This window comes from Centruroides vittatus, unplaced genomic scaffold (assembly GCF_030686945.1).
Source record: "Centruroides vittatus isolate TY-2023 unplaced genomic scaffold, ASM3068694v2 contig_1110, whole genome shotgun sequence".
NCBI lineage: Eukaryota > Metazoa > Arthropoda > Arachnida > Scorpiones > Buthidae > Centruroides > Centruroides vittatus.
Window position 1 is genome coordinate 47,658 of NW_027120712.1, and position 13,891 is coordinate 61,548.

The 13,891-nt window shown below is 28.6% G+C and overlaps 2 protein-coding genes across 5 annotated transcripts in view; both read left to right on the forward strand.

Moving 5' to 3' along the window:
• LOC136976268 (uncharacterized) overlaps positions 1-13,891 on the forward strand; it is a 122,214-nt gene that overhangs the window by 32,384 nt on the left and 75,939 nt on the right. The gene's annotated exons all lie outside the window — the stretch shown is intronic.
• The window catches only part of LOC136976290 (serine/threonine-protein kinase unc-51-like), an 87,789-nt gene that overhangs the window by 9,842 nt on the left and 64,056 nt on the right, over positions 1-13,891 (forward strand). For all 4 annotated transcript variants that reach the window (XM_067271548.1, XM_067271556.1, XM_067271533.1 and 1 more), the window contains exon 2: positions 11,047-11,139. In XM_067271548.1, the coding sequence (XP_067127649.1) occupies positions 11,047-11,139 (93 nt within the window). The remainder of the gene's footprint in view (positions 1-11,046; positions 11,140-13,891) is intronic.

The following is a 13,891-nucleotide window of genomic DNA, read 5'->3' on the forward strand; positions in this document are numbered from 1 at the left end:
TTAGACATAATAATTAATGTTAAAATTTATTATATAATATGTACAGCACTTGCTTATGCTTTGGTTTCTCATGATATTTCAGTTACTGTTTTTCAGCATTGACTTAAACCACCCTACTGACATCTAAAATATTTTTTAAATGTACCATTCATTTTTCTTATTGAATTGTTTTTGCCTGTAAATTTTTTCACCAAAATCCAGTTTTCTAGTTGTTAAAGTTAGCTATTTTTTGTGTATTGAAGTTCTTAAGAATGTTTATCTTAATAGCCAAGTACATTCAAGTCGTTTTAGCTCATCATCAGAGTATAAAATTACAGAAGAATCTTTATAAACCAAATAGAACATCAAAAGATTTCAAATTCAAACTATTTCCGTCAAATATCATTTTGAGCAGATGATCCAATATCATTTCATGCGAATTAAACTTTGTTGTAGTGAATGATTACTAGAATTTCTGAGGATTGATTGGAATAAAACAGATATGAAAGGGTTTTGCTGTTAAAATAGGCTTGTTAAATCCAAAATCAGTTAAAAGAGAAGTGAAGAGCATTAAAGTGCAGAGATGTACTTAATAAATTTATGCCAAAGGTTTAATTGTTATATGGAAAAAGTTGATACGCTGTTGAAGATTTTGCAGATTTTGAGTCTGTACTATCACTTTAATAGTATATATTCATAAATGGTTGCATGTAATAAATATTTTTTATATAATCATAACACAAATATTACAAAATTAAAAATTTGCAGTAATAAGTTTTCTGATTGTGTTAATGTTTGGTTTGATTTATAGTTTTCATTTACTACTGTGAACAATAGTATACTAAAGATTAATTTTTAAAAATAGAAATGACATTTTCTATTATTGGTTATTAATGTTAATTATTTTTTTATGTTCTTTACATCTTATTTAATGTTTGAATTATAACTTGTTCCACCTAATATATTCTTTAAAAGGAATATTCTATTGTTATCTTTTGAAATTTTTTTTATCATTAACTTTTCCTAGAATTATTGTTGGTCTTTGTAATTTTTTTATTAAAATTTTAAATTTATTGTTTTGTTCAATTAATACAGTTTTATAAAATTTAAATTTACTAAATCAAGATTTAAATCTGATAAATTGTAATAATACTAATAAATATAATAATGCTAATTCTTAATGTAAATATTCTTTAGTTCAAATTTAAGTTATAGTAATTTATTTTTGTTATTTAAATTATGAACAAGGCCAAGCTTATTTATTTTTGCAGGAATTGTTAGAACAACAATTAAGATTACAGTTGATATCTTTTGAATAATACTTGCCCTTTTTATTGATGCAACTTACAAAGCTCTGCTTGCTAAAATCAGCTAAAAATCTTCATATCAGGTGATAAAACTGCCACTTTCAACTGCAACCTGTTTATTATTCAATTTTTCTAATGATATCTTCATTTCATTTAATGTGGATACAACAGCATCAGTTAAACACTCTGCAGATATACTTTTCTATGGATAAAACCTAAATAAACTGTGAACTATTTACTTTGTATTTCATTCATTTTGTACTTTTTTGTCTGTTGAGCACTAAGGGGGGCATATTTCCTACCCATTATTGGTTTGATCAGGCACTGCCTGGCCAATCCAATGAAAGCTAGAATGGTAAATGATAGGACCCAATATATCTGGTACCACTATCTATAAAAATTCTGGAGATAATACCCAAATTGAACCAGAGTCCTACAGATCAGATAAGCCTTTGATGATTTGGCTATTTGGCCAGTTGTATGTTCTAAATAACCTTATTTTATCTAGGAGATAACACAGGAGATGGCACTAGTAGTTGCATGAAAGCAAAATCCCAACTTAACCTAAAAACTAAACTACTGCTAATTTTTTAAAGTGTAATGTCCAAAAATTTGCATTTCCCGAAAAACCCACGAATAATATTTTATCCACAAGTAAATCTGCAATATAGTTGTTTCTGGTGTAATGTTATTCACCAAGTTTAGCAGAAAAACTGCCATGTTGCGATGATGATGTAATCACACTTACCCAAGTTGATGCCCATGTTTGCTGATGTAACATCAGATTAAAACTGATGAATGACCTGAGTTGACTCTGAATTGGTCTCTGCTTGTCTTTCTCAATAATGTTAATATCGTAGATTGTTGTATGCATGTGATAAAAATGTTTCATGTTGTTTCTACAATGATACATTGAAGTATGTTTATAATATCGAAATGCATTGTGGTAATTTTTATTTTCCTTAGCTATAACACACAGAAAGTATGGCGATTGGTCAAAAAATGCCCCCTCCCAGATTTTTATATTTTTGGATTCAGGACCTTGAAGTGTTAAGAAATGCAAAAATATTTGGGGGTAATTTCTATAGGTATGAATGTTAGTGTGTGTGGGAGGGGTCACAATTTTGTTCACACTTTTTGAAGCTTAATAATGCCTGTGCTTTTTGTTGAAAATTTCAGAAATTTTACAGGGAGGTTTCTTTATTAGGGAGATTGATATTATTAATTTTTGGTGATTAAAGGTTTAGGGGTGGAGAGATTTTGGGGGGTTGTGTGTATCTCCAGTAAGGTCAGACTTATTGATGATTTTACACATTATTAGCATTTAGAATTTTTTTTATAAAACCCATCCCTTTCCTCAAAATTAAGGTTTTTGCCAATAATTTAAAATATAAAAAGTTTTTTAAATAAAATATTATAACAGATGGTGCCACCAAATGTTGCTGAGAAAGTTAAACAAGTCATTTCTAGATTTTTTAACAGTAATGACACGTATTTTGTGTTCTGCTCTTTATAAGCAGTCAGGAAGCAAAATTTCTTGTTGTAACTGTTTTGATAAAGCTACAATGCATTTTTGTTTATCTTTTACATTCATTGAGTTTTTTCAGTTTTTGAGCCTAACATATAAAATGTTAGGCTCAAAACTAATAAATATATATTAAAAAGAAAGTCAAATTTTTAACCTTTTAGTCTTAATCTTTTTAATAAGTTTGTTTTTTAAATTTATTTTAATCAATTTATGTTGCAGTTATATTTTGGACAAGAATTGTAATATTTAATTTTTTTCAGTGACCTAAAGATGGGTCAGTTACTTTGTGGATTTATATTTAAAACATTTGTAGATATACTTGTATTATGCACGTAATAATCCTAAAATGTTTTGCAAAAAAGTTATGCTGATTTATTTAATCCCTGATTGAAATGTCAATTTTTGATAAAAGAAATTCCTTTATTATCATTATTTCTATTTTAATTTCTAAATTTAAATTTTATCTAACCAGATTAACTGTTTGTTTATGAAAAATTTGTTGCTAATAATGATACTCGTGCAAAAATACTGTCATTGAATTTTTGAAATGGATATTAGTTATTATCATAATCAGTATTTAAAATTTTATTTTTTAGGATGATTTATATTCGGTTTGAGCGTTTATCCATTTCTAAAACATTGTTTTGATATTTATAAAATATAAATATAACAATCTTCAATATAAATAAAAATGTAATGTTTGTTTGTTCCTAATAGCTAATCTTCGAAAGGTCTTCGCTGATTGCTTTGACACAATGTTGCATTCAAATATGTGCGTGTTTTTATATAATATAGATGTCGAAATTCCCCCCGTGTGGGAGAGGGACAGGATTAAGGCTTACCGTAAAGAACTCTGCTTCTATTATACTATTTTAGATGCAGTTTTTTGTGTTTTTCATTGTTTTTTAATAGGGTACATCAAGAGAATGTACACTAAGAAGGCATTTTTCGAAATCCCCCTCTCCGTGGGGAATGTTATACATTTATAATAGATGCATTTTGAGCCACAGCAACGCGTGGTGGGTACTGCTAGTGTTTAAATAAAAAATTAAATATATTCATAATATCTTTAATTTTATTTACTCAGTGTTTGTTGTATTTAGCCAAAAAAAATTTGCTTATCTGAATATTACTTTAGTATTTAGTTTACATGCTATTTGTTTGTATTTTTTAATTATAATATATAAAATAGGAACATTTGGGAAATGTTTTTAATGCCTTAGTTTTAAATAACTTCAATTCTAATTTAAATATAAATATTTGTTATGTAAATACCAGAATCAGAATAATTTTATAGTCATTTAGAGTTATCTAAATCTTGTCATTACACACACATATAGCACATATGTAGATAAATGTGTGTATAATGGCTAATAGGTCTATATATTTGTTGCAGCTAAAGCTTATAAATGCAGCTAAGATAAAGATAAGTTTAATTGACTGATGCTAACTTTATAAAAAATGAAAATTAATATATTGTTACTTACTTTAACCAAAAGAACAAACTCTTTTGGTTAAGGCAAGTAACAATATATTAATTTTTAACTTTATCTGTATAAAGCATGCTTTATCTGAGTCACAAGTGGATGAAGCTGACATTATTCAAAAATCAACGGATGAAGCAAGAACTGAACTTCAAATTTGACTTTTATCCAGATGATGTGGACTCTGTCTACTGTTGTTTGGATAAGCTTAATACAGATATTACCTGTTTACAGGCATAAGAATTTGACGTAAACTGTGTGTCACAGTCTCGTTTGAACATGTTTTTGAAAGTTTTAAAAAATTAGAATGCGTCAACATTTGATTGATAGAACTGTTTTTCATATTCGTTCATGATGGGGGTTTATAAACTGTGGCTGAAAACACTTGACCAGTAACATTTTTTACTTGTTTGCTGGAAATTATGTTTAGATGTTATTTCTTTGAGAATTTTGTTTTTTAGCTACTACATGGATAGTGGGAACAGCAATGCTACCAGATCTGGAAATAACTTGAATTGTCAGATTTCCAGTCAGTCGGCAATATGGCAATGATTTTTTCAATCTGATCATTTTTTTTGTCTATGATAAACTTAAAGACTAACTTATAGGACTAGCAAGATCATGTATAAACATACTGTGACACTACCTTTATTTGAGACTAAGTACCATGAAGAAATGCAAAAATGTCAAAGCCTTCATCTAAGGAGTTTTTATTCCTTTTTCTTTTTATTACTGTGATCAAACTCAAGTATATGCTAGTTAAATTCTATGTATAGTACTGTACATACTGGTATTAATGAACATACTCAAATAACCTTGAAAAAGTAGTAAAAATTTAATAACTAAAATGTTTTTGGACATTTTTAATGACCATCTTCAAGTAAAATGCCATGGATAATAATATGCCATAATGGAATGGAATGCCATAACGGTAATTTGGATGATAATATTCTAGAATACAAATTCAAATTTTACCATCTGAATGTCAACATATAGTAAAATGAATGTATAAGTTAGAAAATATTCAAAAAGTTCAAAAAAGTTATTGCACATAAACATAAAATAAATGAATAGATAAAAGTTAAATCAATAAATACCAAATAAAACATTAAAATTAATTAAATACAAAATATCATTAAGCAATAAACCCACATGTATTAAATCAAATAATGTAAACAGTCAGTACTAAAGCCATCTCAAGGCTTCACATCATTTACGTAGAGGGTATACAAAAAAGGACCTCCGAGCTGCTGACAGAGAGATAATGTCTTTATAATTGATAGAGTATTCCATGCATGTCACTTTATAAATATGAAATGCCTCTGCATACCGTATGTTTTTTTTTTTAGCTTGTCCCATTCAACATTTGTAGAACCTTGATTAGCGATGGCATATGCTGCTAAGATGGCAGTTGGGTTGGATTTTCTAATGTCATCCTGGTGTTCATTTAGGTGTTGTTGCATGGATTTCAGAATGGCCCCAATGTAGCAGAGATTGTGGGTGTCTGGGGTATGTTGTAAACACCTGGAACCAGCGTCATGTCCGGGAAATTCTTACTGTTTCCTAATAATCTATAAACAGTAGGGTCATACTGGTATTTGTAAATCAAAGTACTTATTTAACTTTAAAGTTAAATCTGCAATTTTTAGCTAAATCTTATATTTTGGTGAAATAACTGACAACATTTTTGTCATATTTTTTATGCAGTAGAAAAATACATTCTAATTGGTTTAAAAAACAAAAATTCCTTGTTTATCCATTCAATCTTCATTGTAAAGATCATATATTATTTGGCTAAAGTAAAATCCTTAATTTGCTCCTTAGTTTATCAAAAATGAGGTGGCTCCATCCCAAATTTTAAGTTTTGTTCTTGCTTTATTCATCTGTTTTTGGATAATGTCAGTTTGTGAGTGGATAAAGTTGAAAACTGATAGATTGTTATTTGTTTTAACCAAAGTACTTGGATAAAGTTAGCATTAGACAATTAATCCTAGCTTTATCCTATTCATTAGTTTTAGCTGTAACATAAAACTGTAAAGATTTAAATTTATATTTATAAAAACACTAAGATTTATTGATTTTTTAAAAATGTATCTAAAATACTGTTTTTGAAGAGTTGTAAAATACTAGCTCTATGTATTTTTATTATAGCATTTAAATATATGATGCAACCTATAAAAAAAGTACTTCGAGTTGGAAAAATCAGTTTCATTTTGTTTGAGCTTCTCTTATTCCATAGAATAAGATTAATATTTAAGAGCGTTTGTAGCTTAAAATGTTACCAAATGTTGATAGAAATATTTGGTATTGAAACCTAAAAATTATCAATTTTGATCATGTTTTTGATCTACAGTGGAGTTTACTTTTCTATCTTAAGGTACAGTACCTTTCATAGATTGCATCACACAGTTTTTAAAATTTTATATTTAGATGATTTTATTTGAAGAAATTTAAGGCATTAAGTGTTGATTGAATGTTTTGTATCCTCTAAATTTTGATATTTTTTTATGATAATTTTTGTAATAATATGTTTGTTTTTTATATGTGAGCACATGAATAGTTGAAAAGCTGATATGAATATAGTTAAGTTTCATAGAATGGCATTAGAATATGTAAAAATGATTAGTTGGCATCTGGAGATATGATTTTCAGTGATGTGATTATGTGTGGATATATGCAGCAGAAATTATAAAAATTTTTAAAATCTACTACTTTGGTAAATAATCATCTTTTAAGTGTATTGATATATTTTTGTTTAGATGGTGGTGCTAATGTGAAGAAATATAATTAATTGCCTACAAATTGAGTTATTGAATCCATTATTATATTGCATGAAATTGACAGATGACTTAATTAAATTAGTCTTTAATTTTCATAATCTGTATGGAAAGATTGGACATGTTCAATATGCTTGATCTAAATAAACAAACATATATATATGTTACAGTCAAAACCCATTTTTAGTTGGAATGGGCGTTTTAACTAGTTGAAACTAGTTTATACTGGATGTCTTTGTTAAAACTCGTTTTGTCTAATTAAAACTAGTTTTAACTCTATACATCCACCAAAGCTGAATTATCGGGCTAGAGTCGGCTATAATAAATAATTAATATGACAATTTAGCATTAGAGCTTGGCGTTAGGCGCCATCTCTTACTAAACTTAATAATTAAAATTAAATTAAATAAATAATTTTAATAATTTGGAACTGGAGGAAAAGAAATCGGCCCAAAGCGGGACTCAAACCCGCAACTTCTGCTATCCATGCAGACACGTTACCAGTTACGCTACCCGGACCTTCGGTCTGATCGCCTTCTCCAGTATATATAAGCTAACACGACGACCATCGACGGCCATTACAATGCCGGCTGGGGACACATCAAGTGCCCACGTCCTCCCAAGGCACTCAACCGGCCATCGCAACCCCGGCAAGGCGTATAAATATAAATAAATAACGACTAACCCATTACAATGGGAGAGAATGTGATATTTTTGTTAGAGGCCTCCAAAACCCAAATTATTGCTATAATTTTCTTTGTAAGCAAAATGTTAGGCATCTTCCCCCGAATCACTATACATAACTTTATTTATTTCCCCCAAACATATTTATGTAGCTAAAATTAGTTTTAACTAATGTTAAAAGTTAAAACTAGTTTTATCTAAAATTAAAACATATACAGCAGTAAATTAACTAGACAAAACGGGTTTTGTCTAGTTAAAACTAGAATTTACTGCTAGTCAAAAACGAATTTGAGTTAAAACTAGTTTTAACTAGACAAAACAGGTTTTAACAAAGACATCCAGTATAAACTAGTTTCAACTAGTTAAAACATGTTCTAACTAAAAACGGGTTTTGACTGTAACATATATACAGGGTGGGCCAACGAAAACGAAACGGCCGAGTGTTCGTGTTCGTCCAAGCAAATCGCTCGGACAGGTTGATTTTATTCTCAAGGGGACATCTTATGCAATAAAGTTTTTGCGAATCTGAATATTAACTAAACAAACATTTTTTTTTGAAATAAATGTTTGTCTAGTTAATACAAAATAAATGAGTTTTTAAAATTTTTTGTCGTCTGTTGTATTCAGAATCGCAAAAACTTTATTGCAAAAGATGTCCCCTCGAGAATAAAATCGACCTGTCCGAGCGATTTGCTGGGACGAACACGAACACTCTGCCATTTCGTTTTCGTTGGCCCATCCTGTATATATTTGACAGTATGTCTGAGACACAAACAGCATCATTTATATATACTTGTACAATGATGCAATTGAAGGAATAATTTTTTGCCGGGGGTTTTCTCCAGTGATGAGATATTGAAATGGTATAATCTTGAATCTTTGTTAGGATAACTTGAACATTTTTTTATGAGTCTCAGATAAAAAAATCTGAGATTAAGGAGTATTTATATTGAATTTTATCTTAGATCAGTGCTTAAACATTCTGAGGTTTTCTAAATCTAATTTAAAAATTTCAGTTTCTTGAATTTATATATTAGTGTATTATGTTTTAAAAATCGTTTTGTGGCTGCTTGACTAACAAGATAGTCTCCTAGTTTGAGAACCACTGTCAGAGATCAAATAATCAATATTTAGCTATTAATTCATTCTTAAAACTATTAAGAATGTTACCATATATAGTTTGTCTTAAATCTGTGAACATTGTCTCTTTTTGACAATACATGTATGACTTGTACAGTTATATTTACAAGTTTCCTTTGGCTTCTATTGATAAAACATGTTTCTCACATCTCTGATAATTTGGATAATTTTTTTTGTGGTCTTAGAATCAAAAATGCATCTTTAAGCATATTCCATTGTATCAGATGCATCATGTAATTGGAAGCTCAGTACCAGTTACAGCTTTAAGGATTGAATTTACTGAAGAGAGATAAGTTATGTCAGCTGATACAATAAATGAATTCATAATTTATTTTTTCATATGATTTGTAAAGTTTTTAAGATGTAGTTAACTAATATGTAAATATAAAGAAATAAGAAAACATCTTTCTTGTTTTTCTTGCATAGTTTTCAGCAACTTGACAAAATATTTTATCCTAAAAATTGATGTAAATTTTTAGTAAAATAAATACATGATTTTTTCTATATGAGCTCTTGTACACAAAATTTATAAAATATGATTCAAGTTATTGAATCTTTCTAATATATTAATTATAAACTTTGTTAAAAAATATTGTTAATATTGAATAGTCTGAATAGAATATAGTCTGAGACAAGCATTTTTGATTTGATTTTTTTCATTTTTGTTTTAATTAGAACATAACATGCTTAACTTTAGGATAAATGGATGATTAGTGGTATCTTTAGGTACATAAATTCTTTTAAATAACTTTTTTTTTAACTTGAGATAATGTCTAAATATGATAAAGTAAGAAAGGAAATTAACAAATGGAATAAGGAAGTAAGTTAGTAGATTCAGGAAATTCTTGTTAAAAAGAATATATTTTATTTCATCTTCTAATGAATTTTTAGTCTCTGTAGATTTGTACTTTTACACTATGCTGGAGGCAGAACATTGAAAATATAAAGAAATGTAAGACGTTGTTATAAAAAGCGTAGTAGTAGTAGTAGATCAATGAAACTTTTTAAGAAGACTTCAAATATTATAAAATGTTAATTTAAGAACTTATTTAAATAAGCATATATAATTAAAGTTAAGTTATTTTAATAGATTTTTATGTTATTCAAATGTATTGTAGTGTGAAGTTGGAAATATTGAAAAACATCAGATGGTTTTATAATTATCATATAATGTTAATTGCTTTTAATTATGTATCAATATTTCAGCATTAAAATAAGAATGTTTTTGTTCTGTCTAATATTTCTTTCATGACATTAAATGACATTCATTTAATCAATAAGAACCTTATGTTCGTAATGTAACGTCAATTTCTCTATGAAGAAAACATTGATCTTTCTTAATGCCGCAAGCAGAAAAAAGAGATCTTAACTTAAAGTAAAATGATTTTATTTTAAAGAAATTCTACTATTAAGGATTTTAAATCTGTTTATTCAGAAAGAATAAATTGTTAAGGATGGTTATAAATAGCCATTTAAATCAACTAATATATTTATTATAAAAATTTATATTGTGGGAATAAATTATATTGTTTCTTTATAATGCTGTTAATTTTCTTTTATTTTGTTTAAACCTTAATTCAGAAAAGTTCTTCCAATATAAAATCCAAACTAAACTTTTATTAGAGTGAAAAGAAATTTTGATACATTTACTCAAGCATTTTTAGGTTAAAAAAAGAATAAAACATTATTTAGTGTGTTTTTATTGTTAAACAAACAATCAAATTAAAGTGAGAGACCCAAATATTGCTTGTAGAAGTAAACGTGCCAAGATTATTAATTTTTCATTTGTTACTGCATTTTTATAGTAAATGTAGCGCTCTGCACTAAATATTTTAAAGCATTCTGAATTATATTCTTTATTATTCAATTAAAATTCTAAACTTTTTTCTCTTTGCATTATCATTTGTTTCTCAATTTGTAATCAAGAAATTATGTATTTATTGTATTTAATTCTATATTATCTTGATATAATTTGTTATATTCTTATAATATTGATCTATGCTGTAATGATAAAGTCTCTAACTTCAAACTCTAGTAATAATTAAATTCAAAAGCTATATTATAGCCTGAAGGTAATATTTATCTTATATTTAGATGTTATTTGCGATATTGGTTGTTTAAATAATTCTTTTTTCTTTTATTTTCAGAAAACTGATTTAGTTGTGGCTATAAAAAATATCACAAAAAAAAACTTGTCAAAATCACAAAATTTATTAGGAAAGGAAATAAAAATTTTAAGGGTAAGTAATTTTTTTTAATGTTCTGGTGCTATTTCAATGATTTTGTGAAATGCAGTATGATGTAAAATTAAGTTTTTTATTTTAAAACTGGAAATATTAAGGTTTATTTTAAATAAAAACTTTATAAAGATTAAATTTTAATGTGTATCAAATTTATTTCACTAGAGGCTTTCCAATTCTCATCATTAGGATATATATATTATACAATTTTTGTATTCATTTCTGAGATAAAACTTTATCTCAGACTTAGAAATGAATACAAAAATTATATAAAATAACAAGCATCATCAAATAACATCACATAACACATTTCAGGTGGAGGAAATTTATATTTAATAAATAACAAATTCAAATATAATTTATTTCCACCAATTGATTTTCTATTCCTCATTTTCAGAATTTGACCAAATTTTGCAATGTATATCATGCTTTACATTACCATGCATCCAGTTACCATGCCAAATTATATAATGTATATAAGGCTGATGAGAAGTGGAAAACTCCAGTTGAAATGAATTTATCACAAGTAAAGTTAAAATATCAACTTCTGACATAATCTAAAATATAATTAGTTCATAAAATCTAATAATTGTTTTTAACGATTATATATAAACTTTCATGAATGTTGAAAGATGTTTTAATCAATGAATATTGTAAAATAATTTAAATGTTTAGAATTTTCAAATCATTAATTGATTCACTATCATATTTTTATGCTAATTTAAAAAATTTAAGTGTTTGAAATAAATAACTGATTGATACTCTATAAAATATAATAAAATGGTTTATTTATTGATATTCCAACTAATTTAACTCTAATTAGTATTAGGAATATAATATATATAGTGGTTACATAAAGCAATTATTTTTAATTTTGGCCATTGTAAGCAAGCTTGTCTGTTGTTAGTCAATGACTAACAACACACAAAATTTCTGTTATGTATTTATTTATCTGTAACCAAGGAATTTTGTGAATACAGTGGTGCCTCGTATAACGTACGCCTCGAATAACGGACGCTGCGAACAACGGACTTTCTGTTTGGCCGTTACGTGACTCGAGCAACGGACTGGCTGCGAACAACGGACTTTCCGGCATAATTGGTGACTGCTCCATGGGCACGTTCTTTAATAGCGGTCGCTCTGCATCTCCGCTACTACGGGAGTGCGCTGCTGTTTGTAGGCATTTAGGAACGACGGTGAAAGAAAGAAAGATGGCAGCGCCCGCACTATCGATAGTATCGTGATAGGATCGAATCTATAATTCTAAAATATGAGCTTTTAAAGGCAAAAGAAGGATCCCAATTGTAAAATTTAACCATAAAATGGATTATTTGTTGAAAGAGCATTCAAAATAGCCTCGAAAAAAAAAATTCGTAAAGACACTTACATTGCCGCGTGCGCTAACTCACGCTTTCACAATTTCTAAATTTTCATTCATAAAACCACATAATGGACCCAGAAATGAAACTATCTGAGCCATGGAGGACGCCATGTTGCTTTACACCGTAAACTACTGCTACAAGTGGCTGTTTTTGCTGTTCAATGGCACGCACTCCCACTGGAATTTAGGAATGCGTTCCGCAGGAATTTTTAAACGGACGTCGCTCGCGCAGAGTTACGCGGAGGAATAAAAGAACGCACCCGTGTTCATTTTTTTATGATACAGTACGGTTATTTTATGCTGCGGAACGAATTAGATGTTTTAACATGTATTTCTATGGGAAAATGCGTTTCGTATAACGGACGTTTCACTTAACGAACGTGCACCTGGAACAGATTAAGTACGTTATGTGAGGCACCACTGTATTTAATTAAATTTCTATAATGTATTCCCTAAAGTTAGTATTACAATAAACTAGAACTTTTAGACTTTGATGACAAACAGCAGAAACTGCTTTATTGGAGTTAAATATTGAAAAATTTGTTCCTAAGTCAAAGGTGAATTCATCAGCAAAATTTAAGAAGAACAGTTTCTAATTCATATTGTAAATTTATAATAATGTAAAATAAATAGAACACAATTGCATTCTATTTATTTTTAAAAGTTTCAAATTTGTTCGAATAAAGGCTGTGACGAATCTTATGAGTCTAGATAGTATTTTCCATGCATTTGTTACATGAATGGTATATGCATTGATGCAAGCTCCACTCCTGTCTGCATTGTAGATCTCTACAGCTTCTAACGTTTTGTCGGTCGAAGACCCTGTGTATTAGGGTAGCTTGGTGTCAACAGGGGGAAATCCCCGGTTTGCTGGCATAACATGCCAGAGCTGTATTAATGTTTCCTTTTTGTACGTCATATTTGTGATCCTTTAACCTGGCCTGCAGAAATCTGTATGTGGATCCTATATACGTTACTATTCTGTGGAACTATCATCTTGTAGTGGGATGAGGTATACTCCTGATGTTTTAGCGTCCTCAGTGCCATCTTTTGCATTAGACAGAAGGTGGAAAATGGATTTTCTTTTGTACGTTACGTGTATGTTTAAATTTTTTGCAGTTCTTCTGTATAAGTGATGAAGGGATGGTTCGTAGCTTAAGACTATCCAATTAGCTTCTGTTTTGTTAACACTGGTATTGGTGTTGGATGACATAGTGAGATGTTTTGATGACAGAGTGTTGATAAATATGCGGCTGTATCTATAGTTGGATGCAAATTGTTTCAGATGTTCTAATTCCTTGGTGGTATCTGACATCTCTGTAGAATGCGAGTAGGCTCTTGCTACCAGTGTGTGGAAGGCAGATGCTTTAT